The sequence below is a fragment of the Oxyura jamaicensis genome, chromosome 1 (assembly GCF_011077185.1).
Source record: "Oxyura jamaicensis isolate SHBP4307 breed ruddy duck chromosome 1, BPBGC_Ojam_1.0, whole genome shotgun sequence".
In the NCBI taxonomy this organism is placed as follows: Eukaryota; Metazoa; Chordata; class Aves; order Anseriformes; family Anatidae; genus Oxyura; species Oxyura jamaicensis.
The window spans coordinates 195,637,747-195,662,176 of NC_048893.1; the positions used below are offsets into that span (position 1 = coordinate 195,637,747).

A 24,430-nucleotide genomic window follows, 5' to 3' on the forward strand; every position below is an offset into this window, starting at 1 on the left:
ACTCTCTGCATAAGGGTTCTTCTCCTGTGATATATTTGTATTTAGTATGAATTACAGCCCACCTTTTGAAGCAACTCTCAGAACTTCTCCTATGTCCCTGTGTTGATTACATACATTATGAGAGCAGATGCAGGCTCAAGAATTGCTATAAAACTGCCGACAGAGGCACAACACTTGTCCCTCCCCATGATTTCCTAAATAGTTCAGCTGCTGTAAAGCACTTCTTCCCTGATGCAACAGGAATACCTGAAGGATACTTTATGATTCTGGGACAGTTTATTTCCATATCTGCTCCTGGACTAAGGCAACAACATTATCATGTTGGAGCTTTCACAGATATCCAAGTTAAACTGTCTCCTGCTCACTTGTATATACCACCACTACTACAAAACGCAAATCAAAACAATATACCTTCAATCGAGGAATCTGCATTGATATAAGCTACTCCTCGTGCTTGCAATAGTTTGGCATTTTCCTATGAGTAGGAAAAGAGAAAGAAAATGTTGATGAACTTTTTCTCCCAGAACGATTTTCCCACCCCCAAACTAACAGCTGTTTCTGGGAAACACATCGTATAACCTACTGTGATGAACCTTGGTAGTTCCTAAGTGCAACAAAGAGAGAGAGCAAGGGAAAGAGGGAGTGCTGCTTTATGGCACAGATTTCTCAAAGATCTGCCACTGTGAAAATTTCTCTTTTAACACTGTCAGTTTACCTCAGCCCATTCTGTCGATCCTAACAAGCCAAATTCCTCTGCATCCCAGCTTGCAAATATCACTGTTCTCCTTGGCCTCCATCCTACAGTGAAAGACCAGGAAAAGTGTGTTAAAGACAGCTTGTGTCACTTGGGGTGTGTGTGTGTGTCATCTCTTATCCTGATTCGTAGAAAACGAGGTGTGTTTAAGGAACTTTAAAAACCTCCTTACTAATCTAATAATGCCTTGCTATTTTTTTAGCAATCTATTTATTCAATATGATGATAAAAATGTATGCTTGGTTTTCTCTCAACAAAAATTTCTAAACTTTAACTTTGAGCAAGAAAAAAAGAACGTGTATGTGCATAAATGCTTGAAAGAAAGCTTTTCTTTTTGCTAACTTCAACTTAGTGCACATTTTAAAATTATGTCTACTTTGTCAGAAAAGTGTGTTTGGCAAATTTTTGTATCTATTACTGAATTTCTTTGATCTGTTTCCCAAATTACAGATTTCAATACCTACAGAATTCATTGTAACCTTCAAAGCAAAGATCTTTCTCTTGAAGTTCTGCATTTAAACCCAGGCCAAATGGCACAGGCTCTATTGCCTTGCCTCTGTGTCTCTGCCCAAAGTTTGGGGATACTGGAACCTTTCAATCTTTGCTCCCTTTAAACTTTTTTTTTTTTTTAACTTTTTTGTTGTTTAATTTATTTTCAACTTGCATTTTAAGGAGAGTTTCCCTTGATTCCCCTGATATACAGTAACTTTGATGGAATGGGAAGAAAACTGAATGCTAATAGGTTTTAAGTGCAGTGGGTAGGCAAAGAAAGCTCCTATAGCACAGTATCTGAGTTATGTCAAAGGTTATTTCTATGGGATGTCAGGGAGGGTAACAGCATTTGTTCTGACAACAGCAGAAATTTGGAACAGTTGACATTTTTTTCCTATTGTAATGTAACTAGGCACGAGGTATTTTTAACCGTTACCTACTATATTATGCTCGCACAGCTCATTCTTTGCATTGCACAGACTATACTCATTCTTGAGTCTTCCTCCAAACTAGAGTCAAGCAATGAGAAGATTCCCAGTGTTACCCTGCTGAAGTGTTGTTGATAAGACCACCATGGTATCAGTTTTGCAGGACCACTGAAACATCTGGTATGATCAGCATCAAATACACAGCAATCATTTGTATCTGACTGTCTCATTTATTTTATCCTCACATCTTCTACTTTGTGTTTTTTTTTTTCTTTCAGATATATTTTCTCTTGAGTAGAAATAATTCAGAAATACTGATGAGTTGTAACCAGAACCAGCTAACAGCTGCAGAGTAGTATGCTTATCTGACAGATCAGAGATACACACATTTACTTTTAAGCACATGCTTCAATCCCAGCCATATCAATGGGCACTGTTGACAGCAGTGGTTTTAGTGTGCTTTAGTTGTTCATTACAATTACCTTCCTGTTTCAGTTTTCCAAAGCTCCTCACAATCTCATGTACCACAGCTGCTCCACTCTGAGGATCAATACCACCAAACACCCACGAGTCGCGGTGGCCTCCCAGAATAACATATCTGTCTAGAGAAATAGGGAAGTTTACTTAGATTTTTTTTTCCCATAGTGTTGTTAGTTGGAAGTAATTTTTAGTTTTCCGTGTAAATGTGTAAGCGTCAGGTAACAAAGCTTACTAGTTTATCATACACTTAATGGAAAGGCAAAAGACATTTTAAATCTCCAAAGACATTTTTCTGCATTTTCAGCAAGTGTTAAAAAACTTGTCAAGCACAGTAATTCAATCCCATATACATAAAATCTCCTAAATTCCACAATGCTATTTCTACTATTAGAAATACTGTGGCTTTCCTCTGAAGACAGAAACATTTTTTCACATTTTACAATGCTGTGTTTCATGGTGAAGTTGACCAACTAATTATTTTTTGTACAGCATGACAACTCACAACATTAAAGAGTGTATTTCAATGGGTATATATATTATCAATCATAAAAAGAAATGCCTACAGTCATGATGGAAACATGATTAATATGATCCAAGTCACACTAGATCTCCGTGATACTACAATGCTGTTAACAGTTTTGTTTCAGGCAACAGAGAAGTGCTGCAGTTACAGATGAAATGCTGTTATCATTCTAGGGATGTCTATATATCTGTTTTTTTTTTTTTTATAGTGTAAAGATCACACTGGCTACAGGAGACTGTAAGACAGGCAATAAATTAATAGTGTTGGAAATGATGTGTTCAGATGGAATGCAAAATCCTTCAGGACTTGTACTATTATACCCCATTTCCATTTGGTATTGAACTCTTATGATTGATAATACTGTTCCTCCATTAGTAGGGAAAAATATCCACTTATGAGTATTCTTTCAGTTGCAAAATCTGCCTGAAGCAAAGTATTTCTGTCTAGGGTATGACTCCCCCTTGAAAAATCAGCATGTATAGTGAAAGTGCTGACATACTCTGAGACATACGAAATCTGCTGCAGTAAATACTTCAACACAAAGGATCACACAGTCCAATATTTCAGAGAAAATTATCTTCCTCATTTCCCCTAACTCTGAAGTGTGTGTAGAAGTCATTGCACACTCACATTACACTGAAGACAAATGATTTTACCTGGTTCCACTGTGCCTCTGATGGTACCAATCACATTGTAAATCCTCGTTACTTTGTCGTTGCTATGAATGTGCATTTTCACCTTTCTAGTTTATTGGGAAGAAAATCCAAAGAGAATCTACATCAGATTAGATATTAAAACATCAACACCTTTAAAAATTGTAAAATATAAAGTGTAATGAAAGGATTTCGGCTAAATTTACCCATTGTTAAGCCAAAGTAAATTTGAAAATATTTCAGTGTAATTTTTTCTTCCAGATTTATACTTGTGCTATTGAGAACAAACAGCATTTGGCTCTTGTAATGTGTGATGTCAGTAGGATTTATACGGATAATGATTTCAAGAGGTCCAAATTCTTTTTTTTCTTTTCTTTTCTTTTTTTTTTTTTGGCTAGGACCTAGTTCTTAAATTTGATACAATGAAAGAAAAATGAAAACCATCTAATATTAACAAGGTAAATAGTTGAATTGAATCTAGAGGTTGCTATAAATCAAAACCAACTCCAACACAGTCGATGTGATCATACTGATGTGCCACCTCAGATACCACAAAAATCAGACAGACTGAGCTGTGACAGAGACTTTATCCACAACACAGTTGGAGGTGAAACAACTCATCCTCAAGAGTTGCCATTTTTAATTTTATTGTTTTTCAGGAAGAATTTTTCACATGGTTTGACTAAGACAGATAAAACTGTCAAATGTTTCATATTTAAGTCAACAAAACAGTGCAGCCAATAGTGAAATACCTGGACTTAATCCTAAACTGTAATTACTAAATCAGTTAAAATACACATCTGAGGAAATAAAAATGACATTGCACTTAAAGCATTTCTTTCTGGAAAACTTAACATTTAGTTGATATTGTTTTACATAAAGCAATAGGTAAAATCAAAAGCTGGACCCAAATGAATTTAATCAGTTCTCTAAAAATTAACCATCTTAATTAGTTTGTTTGAAAAGCTAGATGTTTTTCAAGTGAACCTGGTTCAAGATTAGTTTGAAACTAAAGCAATTCAGTCATATCCACCCATCTAAATGTAAATCTAGTGCAGCTCTGCACTGAGAGCACTTCATCCTAGAAAATGGTCAGAATCAAAGGAATGATGCAAATAATGGCAACTATTCTACTTTTCATCAAATTCTATTGCTCTGCCTGTATTTCTCTGATCCCAAACAAGTTCCTTATGAAACAAAACTGACCTTGTAGAATAATTTGATGTGAAACCAGGACCAACGTTGTAAGAGACATTCAAATTTCCTTTCCAGCTACTATGTGGTGGTGCAGATCCTCCCATATTACTATTACGGTAAAAAACAAACAAACAAACAAACGATGTTTTACCATTATTAGTTATAGTCATCTTACAAGAACACCAAAGACAAATGAGGAACCAGGAATCACATTTTGTTAATTTTGTTAAGTCCCATACAAATGTAGACCACAATGATGGGTCACTGTCTTAAACATTTTGTACTATAAGCTTTCACAGGGATTAATCTGTATTTTTAGCTACATTAATAGCAGTAAATTAACATAGAGGAATTCTGCACACTGAAGTCAGCTTGGAATGATCTACAGCTATCCTGGAAAACAGTCTCTGCTTGCAAGGGTTTTGCAAGCAAACTGCCTCTTGAAAATGGCCTATTTTTTTCTATTGTCTTGAACTGCCTTAACAGTTTATTCAGGAGTGAGTTATTTGGGCCATTCTAACAGTTTAACAGGACAGGCAGTTGTCTTTCAGTGCCTGCCTCTGGACAGTTTTTAGTATGCTAGCATAGACAGAGTTGATGTGATTTTTAGATGTCTAAAATTGAAGAAATATAATGAGTTCAAGTCATTTTTCTTGTTCCGAGGTGAATATACAAGGACAATGCTGCACCTGCTAACTCAACTGCATCTTGTTTTTTTCAATTTATTTGTTTCGTTAAGATAATTATGAATTTTAATACCATCCTCTGGAAAGTTGGGAGACTGCCTTCACGTCACTTGCATACTTAGTATACAAACAAACATACTTAGTATACAAATTAGTGAAAGGTATCTCTGCTAAATCCCCTGTGACACTCCATTTTTTTTCCAGTATCATTATATTAGTTTGCTAGCATCATTTCATATTTATGCAACAAAATACAAAAGATTAAAGAAAGCTTCACAGAACTAACAGAGTGCAGATAATGTCCCATCAAAGATGCATGGTAAAAATTTACCTGGACAAATGAATGATTTTATTTTTGGTCTTTTTCACAAGGCAGGTACCACGGCAACTCCACAAATCCTTGCCTTTACTCAAACTGAGAGCCGTATTATAACTTCAGTATACTTGATTGCTAATGGTTATAACTGCAGTTCATAGCTGATGTGTTACAAAGGACCCTTTCTAAATCCCTTTGCATGTATCTGATACACAGTAATAGGTAACAGAATGTCCACTTCCTACACAGAACCTAAGTACAAATACACTATTTCAACTACAAAAGAAGCAAAGTCAAAAAGCCTTTTCCCTTTCTTTTCAAATACTCTTAACACTTTCACTAAACAGACTGTTTAAAATTCCTCATGTCTCCCAGATACTTACCGCAGTAATGACTCAGCATCATGATAGCCAATAGGATGAACTGGAATTTTTGGGAGACCTACACCACTGGCTTTGTCTAATCGGTAGGTGTATTCTGAAAGCAGAAGACAGGTATTTCCATGTTTATAACTTCCAGAAGGAGTCTATACAATTTACAGCACAGTCTTAACATAAGACTCGTGGATAATCATTTCAATCTGCTAGAAGCTGGGCTGACATTTCCTCAGTGACTTCCTTCTTTATGCTTCATCAACACATTTTCAGAGACACAATAAAAAAAAAAATCTCCCACAGCATTTACATTCATGCATTCAGAACTGCCTGGAAATTTTTATATTATTTCTTAACGTATTTTTTTTTTTCTCACTGAAATGGTTTTTCATAGTTTCTCTCTCCATTGAAGTAACTTCAGAAAAAGCCAGAGAGAAACTACAGGAAAAAAAAAGGGACCCCATTTCCTGATGCTTGGAACACTGAGCTGAGAACTAAAGCATTTGCCGGAGAGATGTAGATATAATTTTTTATACTTAGGCTACTAGTCCTTATATACTAGGCTACTAGTATTCTGTTTTGCTGAATTTTGTGAACAAAATGAGGTCTAGGTTTTGTTTGGACACAGCTAAAATACAAATGGTGTTTTGTTTTTTTTTCTACAAACCAGCATATTAACTTTCACAATGTGTACAACTATTGACATTTAGAAGCCATTTCTTCAACAGGTATGGAAAAGAATGGAGTTCCCTCATACTCCCAACAGCACTGCACTTCCCTCCCTGTTTCCTACAGCATTCACAGGAACCCTTATTGAGGGGGCAGACAGGGATTCATCTGTAAGATCACAAACTCTAGCTTTTTTCTTTGCAACCGTAAAGAAAATAGATGAATTTCTAGTGCCACAGTAATTTCCAGCAGCAGCTTAGAAAGTACTTGATGGTCCAGGGTACAGGTATCTCACCTTTTGCAGGATAGCCTGGTGTCAGAGGATCCCCTGCACCATTCAGGTTTAACACATTTCCACGCTGAGCTCCGCCGCCTGGAAGGTTCCAGCCGTTTGGATAGGGATCTACTCCTGGGGCACAGTAGTCAGCAGGGTCTGAGTACAGAATAACTCCCTTGGCACCTGCCAATTCAGCATTCCTCACCTGCAAAGCACATCTCTGGTTCCTATCCAGACCTTTACAGTTTGACACAAATGTTCAAGGGGCAAAAGAAAGTATTAAAAATTACAGTGATTAGAGCTCAAGTCGTTTTACATAGCTTGGGCTAAGTAAAGGTCCCATAATTGTCTCATTTCATAAAATTTCCTGAAAATACATATATAGATACCAGGTTCCACAAGTTGGTAGGAGATTTGCACACCATTAGGAACTCAAAAATGACAGTACAGCTCTCCACATTTTATACAGGCTACCTAATTCTGCAGTACAAGTCACATGAAAAGCTTAGAAATGCTAACTTAAGAACTGAGGTATCATCTATTTCGTGTCAGTGAGGGCATTTCACTTCCAAACCAAAGGACAACTGCCCCTCCCTCTAGATACTAGTAACTCTGATGTGTTTGTATTTCATTTTAATAAATGATTCATACACAACAATACCTTCTTTAGTCTCTTCCACTCAGATAGTATCTTTAAGAATGGTAATCTTTAAAAATTTAGAGAAACCATTACCTGATCCAGAATAAGAGGCAAATGTTACTTTTCACTGGTGAAAATGAAATATATATAAAGCAGTGAGTTATCCACTTAAAGCTTGCAGAAGATCAGTTAAGAGTGTTCATTAAGATTTAGCATTCCAATGAAGAAATTCTGTGTTTGACACTCTGAAGTAATCAAGAAATTCAAAATATAGCCCTGTTCAAGTTATGGTCAAATTAATTTTCATACAAGAGCCAAATATGCTTACAATAGACTGTCCCTTTACAACTCTACTGAGGAAATAACTTGAGTGTGCACCTGAAGTATGCACATGGTTATGTCCTTTCCTGTCAGGCCATGGAAATCTGCAGAAAACTGTCATTTAAAAATGTTTACGTGATAGGGACATATAATTAATAAATACAGAATTTAAAATAACCTTCATGCAGATATGTCTCTGTCTAGTGAATATAGAAACCATATCTAGTGATAATAGAAACCATTATCAACAATCACAACACAGATATCTTGAAGTATATCTGAACCAAGAGGAAAGAACAGTTTAGTTCACAGAGTGTATAACCCAGGCTTATTAGTTAGATTTTGGAAAAAAAATATAATATGCAGATAAATACTAAAATATTTTCCAACTTAATTACATTTATCCTTTAGATGTATTATATACACATCAAATAAGTATTTTGCATTTCCTAATAAAGAATCAACTTTGAATGCACCTCTATGAAAAACTCAGTTGCACTACAAGCTCCAGAAGACCTTAGTAAAGAGTTTCAGTCTCTTGAAATCAACCAAAGGACAGCACAAGTAACATTCTTAAATCAAGTCATTACCTTATTTCCTCTGAAGATCTTCCCATATCTGGCAATAACAATCTTTCCTGTACAGTTAATTCCCATTTCACGTTCTAGCTTAAAGAAGTCCTCTGTGCGGCCATAATTCACATAGACTAACTCACCCTGACAGAAAGAGGCAGAATTTGAAACAAGAATGTCAATGAAAATATAATGAAGGTGTGATCTAGGAAGAGAATAAACTGGAAACAATGGGCTCCAGGACAGGCTCTTGTATGAATTCTTCTTTGATCCTAAGACGATTAGGTGACTCCTGATAGACTCACAACATCAAAAGCCGCGTGACCTCAGCCTCTATGGAGAATGTAAGATGTGACTTCTGAATCAGAAACGGAGAGTAAATGCTCAGAGTATGGCCCTTACTTCTCTTCATAGTCTGTTTAAGCTGTAAACAGTCTTGGACAGACAGAGGTATTTTGGATCTAGATATCACAGTAAATAGTAATTGCATCCTATGCACTAGAATCACACACCTATACACAACTATTGTATAACATGTTTGAAACACAGTCACAAATATTTTATTTATGTGTATCATATTTATTTTAATTGTCAATCACCTGGAACTTCAACTGTATTGTTTAATCTCTGTCAATTGCTGAAACTACATTCAAAGGTACTTATCTGGAGATTCTGTCGTTCCTTGATACATTACACAGTAGATCAGGCATCCTTAATGAAATTCATTTAACATTTCTGAAAATTCTTCATCTTTAACTTTCATTAAAAGGACTAAGAACTACACCAATGGTATCAATGTCTCAACGGAGCACGGCAACAATTTAATTTCCTAGTAATGTGATAAAATCCCCATGTTTGTAGAGCCTCCCCTCAAAAAATATTACAAAATACAAGCTATGAGTATGTAGTGTGGACTCATAAAATGCCTTGTCTGGTGTCTTTCAGCTTAGTTAGAGGTCTCAAGCATACATCATATCTGTAACCATCATTACCTAGATGGGGGTACTTTTGCAGTCACTTAAAAAGGAAGGAAGGAACAGAAACTAATACTGCTGTTTATGACTTCACCGCTTTGTATGTTTTTTGCTAAAGAAAAATCTATTAAAAGAAACTTCTGCTCAAAGCTTAACTTTTTTTTCCTCTGACTGTTTATTGGGATCTAATTGAAATATACCACACAGAACAAAAATGCATTATGACAATTTGTATTTGAGACCAGGATATATTCCGTCTACCGTTTACTGAGAACCAGAAATGAGTAGCAGCTATTTCTACATCTCTGCAGGGTCTCACTCTAACTGGCAAGTAGCTACTATCCTACTGTGGCAGTATTTAACCTTCAAAACACAGTCACTACCACTTATTTTTAAAGAGCAACTGCAGGAAACTGTAATGGTATCCAATGGTATTTCCACAACTCCCTGATTAGAGCACTCACTCAGAAAACACGAGAGCTGAGCTCCTGGTCTCTCTCAGTGCAAAGAACTTTGATCCATTTCTCCCACTTTCCAGGAAGGTGTCCTACTTGTAAGACTGCAGTTACCCTGGCATGCAGGTACTGTACAGCCTTCTCCCTTCATTGAATTTGAACCTTTATGCAGGAATTGTTTGCAAAATGTGTGAGCACAAAGAAAGCCTAAGACTGATGAATGCACTTGGCAAGTTCCAAAGCTCTCTCTCCACAGCTTAGATCTGTTTAATAGAACGGCTTTTGACATAAAGTACAGAAACAGATCTGGGAAAACTCTGAAGAGCCCAAAACCCATGGAGCATTCCCACTGCTGAGCTATGTACACGCTCCCTCCTATGCTATTTGCAGTATAGATGCAGACAAGTGCTCACTAAAAACCATTGTTGCTAACTGCACTAGCTAGGTACCTGGAGCTTTTGTCAAAGTATTACACGTTAAGGGAAACATAAGCAATGCATTTTGAAAAGATAATCTGTCTTTTAGGTATTGTTTCTTTCAGAAACAGTAATCTCACATTTAATTAAAATAAAATCATTTTCCAGAGAAGGAAGCTGCAGCTTTTTTAACTTGTTTTTATGATTTCTCGTATCAAATCAATTACCATAGCTCTCAAGAAATCAAATAAAGCAGTGAAGTTATTCTATCTTTTTGGGGGGATATTATGTTAAGATACAAAGTCAGAATCCATGAATTTTACCTTACACTACATTCCAAAATTCCCGCAGCAATTCTTGAAATGCTCAAAGCTCCCATATCCTAAGGGAGAGGCTATCTGTCTGGTTCTCCAGCTTCGAGTATCTGAGGCAAATGATTAAAGGCTATCTTTTGTCTTCTGGACTTGCACAGCTTATTAACAAACTTCAGAAAGTATAAGAATTTAATACTGGGCTGTACGATGACTAAAGGCTTTGTTATCAAGTTTCAAAGTCACATCCAACTTTATAGCAGAGCTTGGACCAGATGATCTCCAGAGGGCCCTGCCAACCTACATTATCCTGTGTATAGGCAGTAAAGATACCGCAAACAAAAAATTTCTGTTCTTATAAATTACTAATTGAATCCACTAATGTTCATAGAATAGAAAAATCCTGTTACACAGGCCAGCTATATAAAAGAAAGCTCGTCAGCTGGTACCATCTGTACAAGATAGAAAGGATTACTGTTAAGCTCAGATCACAGTAACACCTATTTCCACCAGCTAGAAGTGCTAGCAAAGGGCATTTTCAAGCCGTAAACTTGCACAGTTATACCTGTGTGTGAGCCTTTGGAAAGCAGAATTTTGAAAATCAGTTTTTTCACTTGGCTACGTAAATATGAGTCCTATTTGTTCACCAAAATTGAAAAGAATGCTGTGTATTCACAGAATAATCAGGAAAAGCTTAAAGCGGCTGACAACTTCAAATATTTCTTTCCACATTTTTCAGGACAAGGCAGAACAGTCCAATTTTAACTCCAACTAGAGAAAAAAAGATCATACAACAGAGCTAGCTCATCTTTCCCAATTATGATATGTCAGGTTCTGAACAAATAAAGCCTAAGATCCAGGAATTTCACATTACTCTACTCCATTCAATGCTACGCTACACTATGTTACAGTATCCCATCGTTGTCTATTTCCATTTCCTATTTCTGTTATCTCTGTTTCTTTTACTATTTTATTTTACCTCAGGCATTCCTTGGGCTGAAAATGCACTGTAGGGTGGCACCACATCTCTAACAGCCTCATACCCTGGAGGAGGAGGCTCTGATAATGATGTGTTGAAAATCTGTTGGGAAAGAAGAAACAAAAATGTAAAACAGTCAGCATGAAAAAGAAGTGCTGTCTACATAGGCACATTTCACAGTCATTTACAGTTTAAAGAACTCTAGTTTTATAACTAAAAATGAGGTGTGACCAAAACTTTAAAAAGCACTGGGCATCACTTTCCATATGTAGGTTCAACATGTGGTCTCACAAATCCCATCTCCACTCTTTGCAGATAATCTTATTTAAATGAACACAGGTTACTCTACAGTGGTCTCAATATAGCACGTAACAGAAGGTTAGATCATAACAATAAAAAAATGCTTGCATTCTGCTGATCCCCGGAGCTTCTATGAACACTAGAGCTGCTCTGTAATGGACTGATTTTAGTTCTGTCAGTCTCAAGGCATAAACTATATAATCTTCAAGAAATTGAATTTAGCACAATCATCAATACTATATAATGAATCAATACAAATAATGATGCTGACCATGGTCGATTTCCTCTTTCTTAATAAAAGAACAATTTTAAAACAATTGAATTGCATAAAGTAATTCTAATAAATAATTCTCCTTTCCTCCATAGACGTCAGTATGCTGCATGAAGTAGGATAATTATTAGTATTCTTAGCATACAGCTGAAGAAATGAAGATACAAATTTAGGGAAAAAAATAAACAGTAACCACTGATTTCCATGAGTTTTGTATCAAGTACAACACCATGAACAGAGCAGAGGATGGCTTTCCCTCCGTCTTCCCAAGTATATGAAGGTGTTTTTTCTCTAGTTGCAAAAACAGATGTTTTCTGTACCTCATTTCCATACTCATCAATTATTGAGATGTAGTTGGGCTTAGTTTCATCAGGGTAAGAGAGCAAGACATCGTAATGAACCAACTGAACAGAATCCAAACCAAACGCCTTCCACTCAGCTTGGACTTGCTGTGCCAGATGCAGATTCTCCTTTGTCCCTGCGAGGTGAGGAAGCTGTGTAAAATTGCTAGAGAAGAAGAAGCAATTGGTCGGGATCAGGCACTGCAGCTCATAATCAAAACCCTTCTTAGCCTAGCTGGAAAGAAACCCCCAGATAAGGCCATACCGAAACTAAATTAAGACCCACACTCTTCTGAATTTATATATTTGTTTATCTTACACATAACTTGAAGCAAAGGGTTTCAGTTTGTCACAGGTGTTTACATCTTGCTAGCAGTGTGGCTTAGCAAGAATGGCATAATGACATCAGCTGTGGGGTCTTGTCCTTGGTTTATTTCTTGTCTTCTGGGCAACCCTGGGCCAAACACTTCTGAGGATAAGGAGACTGACCTTCCTTGTGAAGCGATAAAAGAATCAAGTATAATTACCTCCAGGTATTCAATTTAGAAATGTGCATAATTACTCTGATCCCTGCATTTAATTAGCTAGATATTCTCCTTGGGTCCCACTATTTTAATTAATTTTGGCATAAATACTGATTTATCTAAAAGCTCACTCTGAGAATGTCTTGTTGGCAAATAAAAGTTCACAGTGGTTTACAAACTAGGAACAGAAAAACTCAGCACCTTGTGACTTCAGAGACATCCAGACTCAGTAACAGTGAAAGATACCATGAGTGGTGAGCAACCCGGTGCATGAAAAAAGAAAATTTGCTCAGACCACTGAGCAGGCCCAGTGGTGAACTGAAGAACCTCCCAGCTGCATGAGGTTTGTCTTCATGTCCTCATCCTGTCATATGATCATGCCACCAACATGCCACAGAAGCACATGTCACACCAACTGGTGTTAATGAAGGAAACAGGTTCTTGGATAAGAAAGAGGTATAAGGTTGGGAAAAATTCTGCTTCTTGAGTCCCAGTGAGCATTACTAAAACCAGAACACAAAGCACTTACTTCAAAAGAACTATACACTTCTGCTTTTTGCACCAAATGCTGCCATGTTCCTCTGATAATGTCAACAGCTTGTATCAACACTATACTAGAGAAGTCCTTGGTACAGTGAAGGCACCATTTTCTCAAGAACATACTGAACCAACAACATGGTTATGTTTAAAGAGCCAATGGCTGTTTTCTTTAAGATTTAGAATATTTAAGTCTCAGGTTTTTCTTACAATTTGAGTTATGCAATAACATTCTCTTGTATTATATTCCCATTTAACTGAATAATGTGTTTTTCTTCATTTCCTGTTCTAAGCTGTTGACTGCCTGCATGGGTAGTTCTGAGTAGTGACAAAGGATCTGCTGTATTTCACCACAGAACTGGCTGCATGTCAGCCAATGCAGTACAATGTTTACTGTTAGCATAGAGACAGGGAGCTTTGAGGGCAGAAAGTTCCTTTTACAGAGTTATTTAGCAACGGTTGACCTTGTAGGAGCCAAAACACAGGTTGACAACAGAAAAAAAAAATCTTAAGTATCTGGTTTTCAATGTTTATATACTCCAGTACGTGGCTATTATGTAGTAAAGAGAATGTACTTTCCAGCTAACTTATTTGCAAAAGTTTGTGGTAAGTGCACTTAAAATGAAATGTGTGGGATTGCCACAATCTATAAACTGAAAATTTTTTTTTTTTTTTTTTTTTTTTTTTTTTTTTTTTTTCTAGTAATTTGGTTTTGCAGCAAGAAATAACTTCCTGCTATTTAATCAGACTGGGAATAAACAGCACACCCTGTTCTATTGTCTACACCTAAAACCATTCATTTTAACAAATACTGCAGTCTCCTAATAGACAATCTGTTTACAAGATCCCTTCAATAAATGAATAATAGTGCACAAACTTCCTTGTAAAGCTTCCTAACTACATAAATTTAGAAATTAATAACAGTAATTAAACTACAGCATATTTTTAAAAGATCTGTATTGCCATCTTTCATTATTTGAATTTTCAGGAAGAAATGAACAGCTTTGCTTTTAAGATGTAATAAAAGAAACAGAGTAGTGTTAAAATCACCTAATTTAATTACTAGAAGATAGATGAGATTAATAAATTATTGGGGAAAAACATGGTCTTAAAAAGACCTTACAGCTTATTAAGTGTTTGTTTTATTATCAACAGCTTAATGTACTTAGATGACTAACCTGTATCTACTATGACTGTTCTAGCTATTCACCGTGTAGAGGGTGAAAGCTTGGAAACCTATCTTGCTTAATGAAAATGAATACATGGTCAGAATGATGACTGATAATTAGATTAACAAATAAATTTGGTCAGAAAGTCAGACGGGAGAATACCAATAAGGTATTGAAGTTCTAATCTGTAGGAAGAACTGTAAGCTCAAATACTAGTATGATTTTCTTGTTTGTTGATGTGGCTCACTATTTTCCATTGAATCTCTCCCAACATAAGTTTAGTCATACAGCCTAATTTGAAATAAACATTTTTTCCATAAAAAACAATGTAAGATAAACATTACTGTAGGCTGAAATAGGCCACACATAAGAGAAGGGGACAATTCTCTACATCACTGTACAAGCATTCACCAAAGGCTGAGCAATAACTTGGCCAATTTTAATTACTTTAAGCACTGAGATTACTGACAACAACTCAGGTGTTCACAACACAAATAAGACTGGAAGGAGCTGAGATGGACTGCACTCATCTCACTGGAAAACATGATAAAATCTATGTCCAAAAACCTGTACACCATGCTCTGCCTGGTGATATCTGTTAGCTGGTTCCTGCTTGTTTTTTTCTTTTTACTGATAAGCCTACACACTGCTTACAAAAGAAACTGCTTGATGTTTTCAGCCTTCATTTCAGCCATAAATGCCGCCTTCACCTCCCCATGAGGACTCGAAGATGTCTTCTCTTCTACAGGTTTTGCAAACCAGCCTACACAACACAACAAAATACAACAGTAAAAACACCAGAACAATATCCCCACGACACACATAATTTTTTTTCAGTATCACAAGTATTTCGCTGCATATTTTACAGCTTTTTTTTTTTTCATAGCACAGTCAAACAGCCACAACCTGGTAATGTCAGTGGCAGTCTCACACCACAGCAAGACAACTTATTACCTAGGCACATATTGAGGGGAATAAAATACTGTATTATATCTATTCATCACAGTCATTTTGCTGTAGATGCTGAGGAGTCCTATCTATCTTCCCTGAGCACCAGAACATCACGCTGTCAGTCACCTCAGAAAGGCTGCAGCTTTACAAAAACGCACAGAAACAGAGACCCTTTGTGAGGAACAGATGTCCTGTAACTATTTTTTCACTCTCTGGCTCTTTTTCTGGAATCAGTCCCTCACTGTAGCAGCTTTATCAGAGTAAGTGATGAGAGAAACACCTGTCTAGGAAGAGTTTTTGACATCTGTTTTTAAGCTGGGGACTGAACGTGTTCAGTGCAAACACAGCAGCCATTACACAAGTGACACATCGGGGACACGGCTGGGGAGCAGAGCGGGCAACAGGCTGGCACCACTCAATCAGGGCCTTTTCACCAACCCCAAGAACCTTACAAAAGCCATTTCTCTTGCCTAACTACCTTATTTTATAGGAACTTATAAAATAACTAGCCAAAAAGGCACTCTGGACGGAAGACAGCCACTCCTGCTGTGCAGATGGCGACTCAGCCGGTCACGGATTCAACTCGGGCACGGAGCCCCCGGGCTCTGGAAGCCCTCCCAAACCTTGCCCCCCACCCAGCCGCTCCTCAGCCCGGCACCGAGACGCCTCCCCCGGCTGGAAGCTCCGGGGGCGGCCGGGAGAGCCTCCCGACCCGCGGCGGGTGAGTCCGCACTGTACCGATGAGGAACCCGAGGAGGAAGAGCCCCACTGCTGCTCCCAGGGTGGCAGACCAGAAGCGGCCGCTGGCTGCCCTGGGCCCGGGGGGCTCCGACAGGGTGCCGAGGGCCGTCCACATCGCTCCGGAGCCGCTCCCCGCCTCGCCCCGCAGCGCCCGCCCCGCCGGCCGAAGTCCCGCCGCTGGCCCGCCCCGCGGCGCCTTGGGGTGGGCGGCCCCGCGGTAGCAGCCTTGGCCTCGCACGCAGCCCGGTGCCACCCGTGAAGGGCTTTTACCCTTGGATCGGGACCTCAGCCTCACCAGAGCCTTTCCCGAGGTCTCGCTGTCCGTCTGGACGTGGCCAGTTCTCCCCTGCTTTCCCCCTCCATCCGATATCCTAGATATCCTGGCACCCCACATTTCAAATGCCATCAAGGGGTGAAGCAATGATTTCCACACCTGGTTCACTGTGGCTGTTTCACACGGGCTGTGCTATCCCCTACAGGATATGTGGCAGAATGGAGGCCAAACAAGGGGGGGAAAGTAAAAACCATTACTTTTAACATATTTATTTTCTCAAGGAGTGCACCCCACTTCCCAAGACTCTGAAATGCTCTATTCAGAAACACAGATGCACCTGTGAATTCATTTACCAGGAGGACTGACTACTGGATGCCTCAGTTCTCTGTATTTACATTTTACTGAGGTTCAACCCCTAAGAGAGTGTGTGTAACCTGGGGACTGCTAGGTCCTGGCTTGGGGACTGGCCTCAGGCTTCCTACATGCTTACCTTTGCTGGAGTCTTCTTCCACCTTTTAAAATCTCAACTGCATGCTTTTGGAAAAATCTCTCCATTTAGTTTGGTCATCGTGTTTGAGAGGAAGCCATACCTTTATGTCCATGAACAGAGACGAATTTGTCATGTAGGGATGACCTCCCCAGCTCTTTACAGATTTTCACGCGCAAAACCCTTGCTCCACTGCCAGCTGAGGAAGCAATGCATGCTTAAGACACATTTCCAACTGTAAAACTCAACAGTTAAGTCCAAGTCTATATGTAGTATGGTCAGCCTGTTTTCAACACCTAGTTAATTGACAAGTCTGCTATTGTACCACGTCTTGCTGATGTAGACAAGAATTGTAGGATGAATTCCAGACATTGGACTTTGACTGACCTCACCTGCAGAGCTCATTACACTAGAAAAACTTAGTACAAGACCACTAGATGAGCCCTGCAGAAGTGTTGGTGCCTCCTTATTAGCAAAGTGCAATACACTAGTGACATAGTAGTATAGTAGTAGAATGATTTGAAATTTTCTAAGATACAAAAAAAAAAAAAAAAAAAAAAAAAGAAGAAGAACCTCAAAATATCTGACCAAAGGACAGATATCAAAACAACAACAACAACAAGAAAAACAGTATTTTTGATATTAGACATGTCTTCTGCTGTATACCATCTTACAAAGTCTGGCCCTATTGTGTGATATCCCTGCTTTTAATGATACAGCTAATAGTTTGAACAGAGTGCTCTGCCACACTGTCATGTCAAACCCAGGTACCTGCCAAGTTACCCTCAGCATGCAGGCTGTTACAGAAAGCAGTCTACAATGCCGTAGCTCTCCCCTGCAACTTATAGGGAATGTGAGATTGGAAAAGACCACAGTGGAAGTTTGTACCCCCGTGCAGCAGCATAGCTCACCGTTCTGTACCTGAAGCAGCATAATGTGCCCATGTTCACTATTCTGCCTCTACTCGTTAATGTAAGCTGAAATCAATGCTCTGTTTAATTGAAGTGGGCTAAAGAACGGACACATTTTCTGGTGTTCCTGAAAAGGCTAATGTGGTCAGGGCACCTTTTGGCCTAGGAACTTAGAATCCTTGATCAGCTAATTTCTGGTTGAAGCACTTGGAAATGGAGTTAATGAAGCACCGTGGGACTAGGTACTGAGCAAAAACATGTTTTATCTTTAGATTGATATTCCAGAGGGATTTAACCCCAGTGGGTTTTGTCTGCATTTATTCAAGCAAAAAGTAACACCGAGGAAACTGAGATTTTGTGAAAGGTTTGGTGCTGTTCAGCATTCTTCAGCTAATTGAGTTCACCCCACTTAGAAACTCTGCATTACTGCTTTCAGCCATTTTACATATAGCCTGCAATGTGTCTCAGCTTGGACAAGGCATTCAAGACTCTTGAATACACAACAGCAGCAGCCAATGAGCAGTGGAAGAGCTTTACTTGAGAACAAATTACAGCTGTGATAAATTCATAAAATGTTATGATGTTATGCTTGCTCCTATACAGAATTGTATAGGTCACTTTGCAGGCAAAATATTTCACTAAAAACTATTAAATAAACCCAAAAGGAGGAAAAGTTAACCCCTCTACTTTCTCTATGTTTTAATGGAAAAATATTTTACTAAATATACTACAAGTTTTGTTGTTGTTGTTGTTGTTGTTTCGTGTTTTTTTTTTTTTTTTTCTTTTTTTTCTCTCTGAACTGTGAGGAATCTATGGATTTATTAATTAATTTATTTATTTATTTTTAATTATTCATCCATCTGAGTAAACAAACACTGTTTTTTGAAGTGCGTGTCAGATGGTGTTTTGGGTAGGACTGTCCTTCTATATACCATTTAACATGACACAGCTTTGCTTAGGTCCAACTGAAATGAGTTTTGCGTGACTATTTTATGTAGGAACTGTACTTGCTGGGTGATGAGAAACCTGGTTGTATGTTAAGGTGCTGTTCAAATACAGATAGAGTACGATCAACTTCTGCACTATCGTTTGATATACCTGCAGGATTACTAGCTTATTCTCTGTTAGACCTTCAGCATGTGAAAATGTAGGCACATTAATTTACAACAAATAAAGCTTTTGCATACTTGTGGGCAGGGCCCTCAATGTCCCTACTAAATAGAGTGAGCATGCTGGGAATTGACTCAGGTTTTTGATTTGGGGTTGGATGGGAAGAAAGCCTCTCAGTGGCAGTTTTTGCAGTAGCCTTTCATTCCTCTGAGTCACAAAACTACTCTGATGGGTGATTAAGGCAGGAACTTCTGAGCTGTTTTACTTATATCATAAGGCTAAGAAGGAGACACCAGTTACTCCCCTTACAACCCACTGGAGGAACAGTCTGTTCTGAGTGGAGGTACAAGTTACTCTAGTGTCTGAGGACAACTTTTGTAGCTTATCAAATAAAGGTGGGCTATCTAGAGATAATGGTTGCTAGTCTCTGTTACAGTTTTGGCTGTGAGAGAGAGGATTTAAAGCAGATGCTCAAATACACAGAGGTCTGCTGTGGACCTGATGACAGGTTTATGTGTCAGGATTAGAAGGGAGGCCAGCAAGGGGGACATCACGCTGTCTGTCTGCAACTGACTGCTCTCTCAAGACGAGAAAAAAGAAGGAAGCCTTTTTTAAAACAACTGGAAGAAGTCTCATAGTTGCAGCCCCTTCAATCTTGGAGTGCATAAACACAGGAACAGGCTACCAAAAGATGGAACACAAAATTTCTTGGAACTTTTCAAAACACCTGCACAAAACCCTTTGTGACCTGATATAACCTTGAAGTTAGCCCAGCTTTCAGCAGGCGTTGGGCTAAATTGACCTCATGGGTTTCTTTTTAACATTTTAAGGGAGAGTTGTGGATTAATATACTGTCTGCTTTGTAAATATTAAATATCTGTGTTTCACTGTTATGTATTTGCCACACAGACAGTGAAATTAAAAGATTTGCCTAGCTCCCAAGGGCTCCATAGGTTTAATTTATTTTGAAAAAGTGAAGAAATTCATGAGTTCCAAGTCTCTATTATGCTATAGAACCACTCACTAATTAAATCTGAAGTGTTTCTGATGGAACTTATTATTAAATGTTTCATGAGTGAACTAAATGAGGTGTATTGTTGTAAAGTGTCAATAGAACAGAAGAAAATGAAACCTAGATTTTTTTCACCTAGAAAACTTTTCTTACAATTTATTCTAGTTTCATATTTTCAAACTATTCAAAATACCAGCTTCTTACTTTTTACTGATATAGGGCACAGAAATAATAACTAGATTTAAAGCTTGTGTTTTCTTTCCCTCTTCTTTATACTTTTCTGGTTTTTGAATTTGAATGGATGAAAACTTTTGCAGGTGCCTAGAAACAATGCTGCTTTTGATTTTCATTACAAGGCTTCTGAAATGTCCCGTTCTGCAAGGTGCCACATATGCCTATGTATTAGAGACAAAACTTGAGCTTTCTTAATACGGTAACAGTTTATCCCAGCCGCAGTGTTGCAAGGTGCAGAAGGATAAAGTTATGAAAGATGCTGCACGTATTTAATAGCTTGCCATACCAAACAAAGGAGCTTTTGCTGCTTACTTCTGCTCTTGGCTTCACAGGTCACTTCTCTCCTAGTTGTGGTGCTCAATGGGCTGCATATTTCATTAGGTTTCATCAGTATTCAGTTTGCTGCTGCATTATAATCACAGAATGGCTAAGGTTGGAAGGGAGCTTAGAAGCCAACCCAGTTCCAGCCCCCTGCCATGGGCAGGGACACCTCCCACCAGACCAGGTTACCCAAAGCCCCATCCAGCCTGGCCTTGAGCACCTCCAGGGATAGGGCATACACAGCTTCTCTGGAAAACCTGTGCCAGGGCCTCACCACCCTCTGAGTAAAGAGTTTCCTCCAAATATCTAACCTAACTCTCCACTCTTTTAGTTTAAAGCCATTACCCCTTGTCCTGTCACTGCAGCCATGACAAAGAGTCCCTCCCCAGCTTTCCTGTAGCCCCATCTAGGCACTGGCAGGCTGCTGTAAGATCTCCCTGGGGCCTTCTCCAGGCTGAATAACCCCATCTCCCTCAGCCTGTCTTCACAGGAGATGTGCTCCAGCTCTCTGATCATCCTTGTGGCCCTCCTCTGGACTTGTTCTCATGTGTCCATGTCCTTCTTGTTCTGGGGGCCCCAGAGCTGAACGCAGGGCTCCAGGTGGGGTCTGATGAGCAGAGCAGAGGGGGACAATCCCCTCCCTCGATATGCCACTGGATTGGTTTATGAGGTGCTTGACAAACTGCAGCCCTGGCGCAAGTTGATGTGGGGGGTATATGCCTCTTTTGTGGCAGCAAGATGTTAAATCAGCTCAAACGTGCCTGTGTTGATGTCACCATGATAACATAAACGGCTTGTAATTAATGCAGAATTCACTCACCATGGTTGAAGTGCCTTGAATCTTGCTATAGATTGATAATGAGTTCTTACAGAGAAGCAGTTTCTTCTGTGGATATTTTCAGCTTTTTGTCTTCCCAGGACATTGATCTTTCATGTGCAGCAAGCACAGGTTCTTCAGGTGGTTCTTCCAACCTCACTGGCACAGAATGGGATGCTGATGTGGAAAACAGGGAGAATGGAGGAGGACTAATGATGTACACATGGAAATCCTCTGGTTCTAGAGCATAGCTGATACAAAATATGTGCCCTTCTGGACTGAGAAATCAATAAACTGCAACTTAGTTATCTTACAGGTACTTCAGGATGAGCTTTCCTCATAGCTGCACAGGAGTGCTCCAAAGGCTGTTGGTATTCTAGTTTTTGCATGCTACAGGAGTGAAGGTAAAGATTTATTTATTTATTTTAATGTGCTTACCTACACAGACTTGAATTGTACTGCCTTTTAAATAGCCCTCTCTACTGATGGTGAGTCATAGCTACCCAACATGTATTCTTTGAATTTTACAAATAGTCACGTTGCTGTGATTATCACTGTTATATGTGCTTTGGCAGTTTTGTCTGTTCCTAGCTGTTTATTCTTTCTGATCCTCTGTTGCAGCTGGAAGAGATTTGGTGTATGTAGTCAGAGGCAGGGAACCATTTCAATTCTGTTGATGAACAAGACACAGTGGCTTTAAATTTTAAAAACAAGTTAAAAATAGGCACCCCTGTTATGGACATTTTTGTTTGTTGTGTGATTACATCGTAATGCAAAGTATGAAGCTTATTTTTTTAATAGTTTCCTGTTCTGAATTTCATCTCAGAAATAAGAGGCTAATAATTCCCAGTGGTATCTTTTGTGGTTAGACATAATATTTGCTCCACAAGTTTGCAATGTCTGTTTCAATTTTTGTCCTATTCAGGATTATTCTGTGATTGGAGATATTACCTTGTTTTGTTTCCTTTTAGGACCTCATTGTTCAGAAAAAAAAAAAAAATATAGATTACTTGGCTGCAGATAGCACCATTTCTCCTGGGTAGTTTGAAGCAGGGTGCTTCTTTTGGCTCTCACTGGATTTGACGTACAGCACTTTTCTGACTTGTCTGAGGTCGCTGTAGTAGACAGGAAGGTCTCTGGTTTCCCAGCCCTATATCCTTACCACAAGACTACAGTAACTGCCCTGAACCCGAAGCCTGTAGTATTCCTTAAGTCTACACTTGACTTTCAGATGATGATCTAGCTACTTCTTGGTCTTTGCAAGTGCTGGTACTGCAAAAACAAGTTGTTTTGATGGAGGTAGCTGTACATTGTGTGCATGCAGAAAAAAATGCTATCAGGGAAAGTTCCACTTCCACGATCATGATTTCTGCTGTCAGCAAAAAGTAGGGAGTTTTGTTTGTTTGTTTGTTTGTTTTCTTCCCTTTCTCTACATATTTCAAGTGATGTCTTTCTTTGAAAAATATCCAAGTGGCTCAAATAAGCTTCTCCTCCAAACAGACATCTAAATACTTCACTGATGTTCAGTGCTGCATACAAATTGGTAGCATAGGCCTGAATCTCAACAGTCTTATTCTCCGGTCACTTCAAAAAGAAACTTTGCTGGTGTGAAATGGGAATGATACACAAGCAAACCAGACTCCTGGACGTTCTGTGATCACTATGCGAAGGACAAATTGAACTACACTCAACGTCCCGATAAAAAAAGCAATTGAGAGGGCAATAAAAAGATATACAGCTGTAGAAAAAATAGGAGGGAAGGCCAGAGTTCAGATTAAAGACAGAAGATGAAGAAAGGCAACACAAGAAATAAACAACTCTTTAAAAAAACTCTTGTGAAAGTCCTGCAGTGTAAGGGGAAAAATGTTTTCTCCTGCCCTGACCTCTAAATAGAAGTCATTGGTTCTCAGAGACTCTATGTGAAAAGGAAGTGCTAACATCTGTTTCTGTGTGTTCAATCAGTGATTTTGATATTGTCTGATGAAAAAAAAAATCAAGAATTCAGTCACGTTAGCTGGCCTACCCCTCAGTGAAAGGAAGGCCGTCTTCTGCTGAATCTTTTTGTGCTGAGAATGCATGTCTCGAGCGGAGCTTGAAACAAGCACTAATTTAAATTGACTGAATGAGGGTCTGGCACTGCTGTGGTTCAGTTAAAATCACCATCTGCCTTTCAGCCATCAAATATGAGGTCAATGAAATTGGTGGCTCTGAGGACACCTGCCATGTCTACTGTTATTTTGTCTTTGCATGTGAATGGTGGGCGTGAAAAGGCAGGTCCCAGTCATGTCTCAGTTTATTTCCTTTGCTGAATATTGTTATCCTCAGAAAGGATCTCACTATGCACGAAGTGCAAACCAAGAATGCTCCCTGAACCTCTGTGGAAGGATGAAGTGCAAGGATGCACAGCGATAGGTGTGGGCAGATCAGTTGAATGTGTTCTGTGGATCCTACTGGTGACACAGCATTTAGCTCTGTGAAAGCTTTTAGTGTAATGCCATTTAACTTGGGTTCTTTCCTTTAAGCAACTTGATATTTAAACTGATGTAGACTTCAGTTTTTGTTACTGAAAGACTACTAAAACAAACCCATTGATGAAAACCTACGGGGTCTTTCTTGGATGCTAAGAAGGAGGTCCTAAATTTGGCTGCATTCTGTATCCAAACCTGCAAATGTGATCAGCTGAATACGATTACATTAGTTTTCTGTAAAAGGTATCTGATATTTCATATACTATGTTACTAGTTTGGGTTATATGAGCATCTGCAGCCTCAGATCACAGAATCACAGAATCACAGAACTGTAGGGGTTGGTTGGGGAGACCTCAAGAGATCATTGGGTCCAGCCCGCTTGCCAAAGCAGGTTTCCTATAGCAGGTTGCCTAGGTAGGCGTCCAGACAGGCCTTGAATATCTCC

General features: G+C 38.8%; 1 protein-coding gene across 6 annotated transcripts in view; it reads right to left on the bottom strand.

Moving 5' to 3' along the window:
• FOLH1B (folate hydrolase 1B) overlaps positions 1-16,538 on the bottom strand; it is a 66,329-nt gene extending 49,791 nt beyond the window's left edge. For 2 of the 6 annotated variants that reach the window (XR_004751661.1, XM_035329034.1), the window contains exons 1-12: positions 16,349-16,527; positions 15,314-15,422; positions 12,409-12,595; positions 11,518-11,619; positions 8,401-8,526; positions 6,868-7,054; positions 5,913-6,006; positions 4,537-4,635; positions 3,334-3,419; positions 2,157-2,276; positions 716-798; positions 412-475 (exon numbers count right to left, since the gene is read on the bottom strand). Coding sequence is in view for 5 of the 6 variants with exons in the window: in XM_035329034.1 (XP_035184925.1) it covers positions 412-475; positions 716-798; positions 2,157-2,276; positions 3,334-3,419; positions 4,537-4,635; positions 5,913-6,006; positions 6,868-7,054; positions 8,401-8,526; positions 11,518-11,619; positions 12,409-12,595; positions 15,314-15,422; positions 16,349-16,466 (1,375 nt within the window). In the remaining variant the exon portion in view is untranslated. Of the gene's footprint in view, positions 1-411; positions 476-715; positions 799-2,156; positions 2,277-3,333; positions 3,420-4,536; positions 4,636-5,912; positions 6,007-6,867; positions 7,077-8,400; positions 8,527-10,550; positions 10,652-11,517; positions 11,620-12,408; positions 12,596-15,313; positions 15,423-16,348 lie in introns of those variants that run through there. The other 4 variants (XM_035329084.1, XM_035329100.1, XM_035329093.1 and 1 more) reach the window with 4 other exon arrangements.
• Between the last annotated feature and the right edge of the window lie 7,892 nt (positions 16,539-24,430).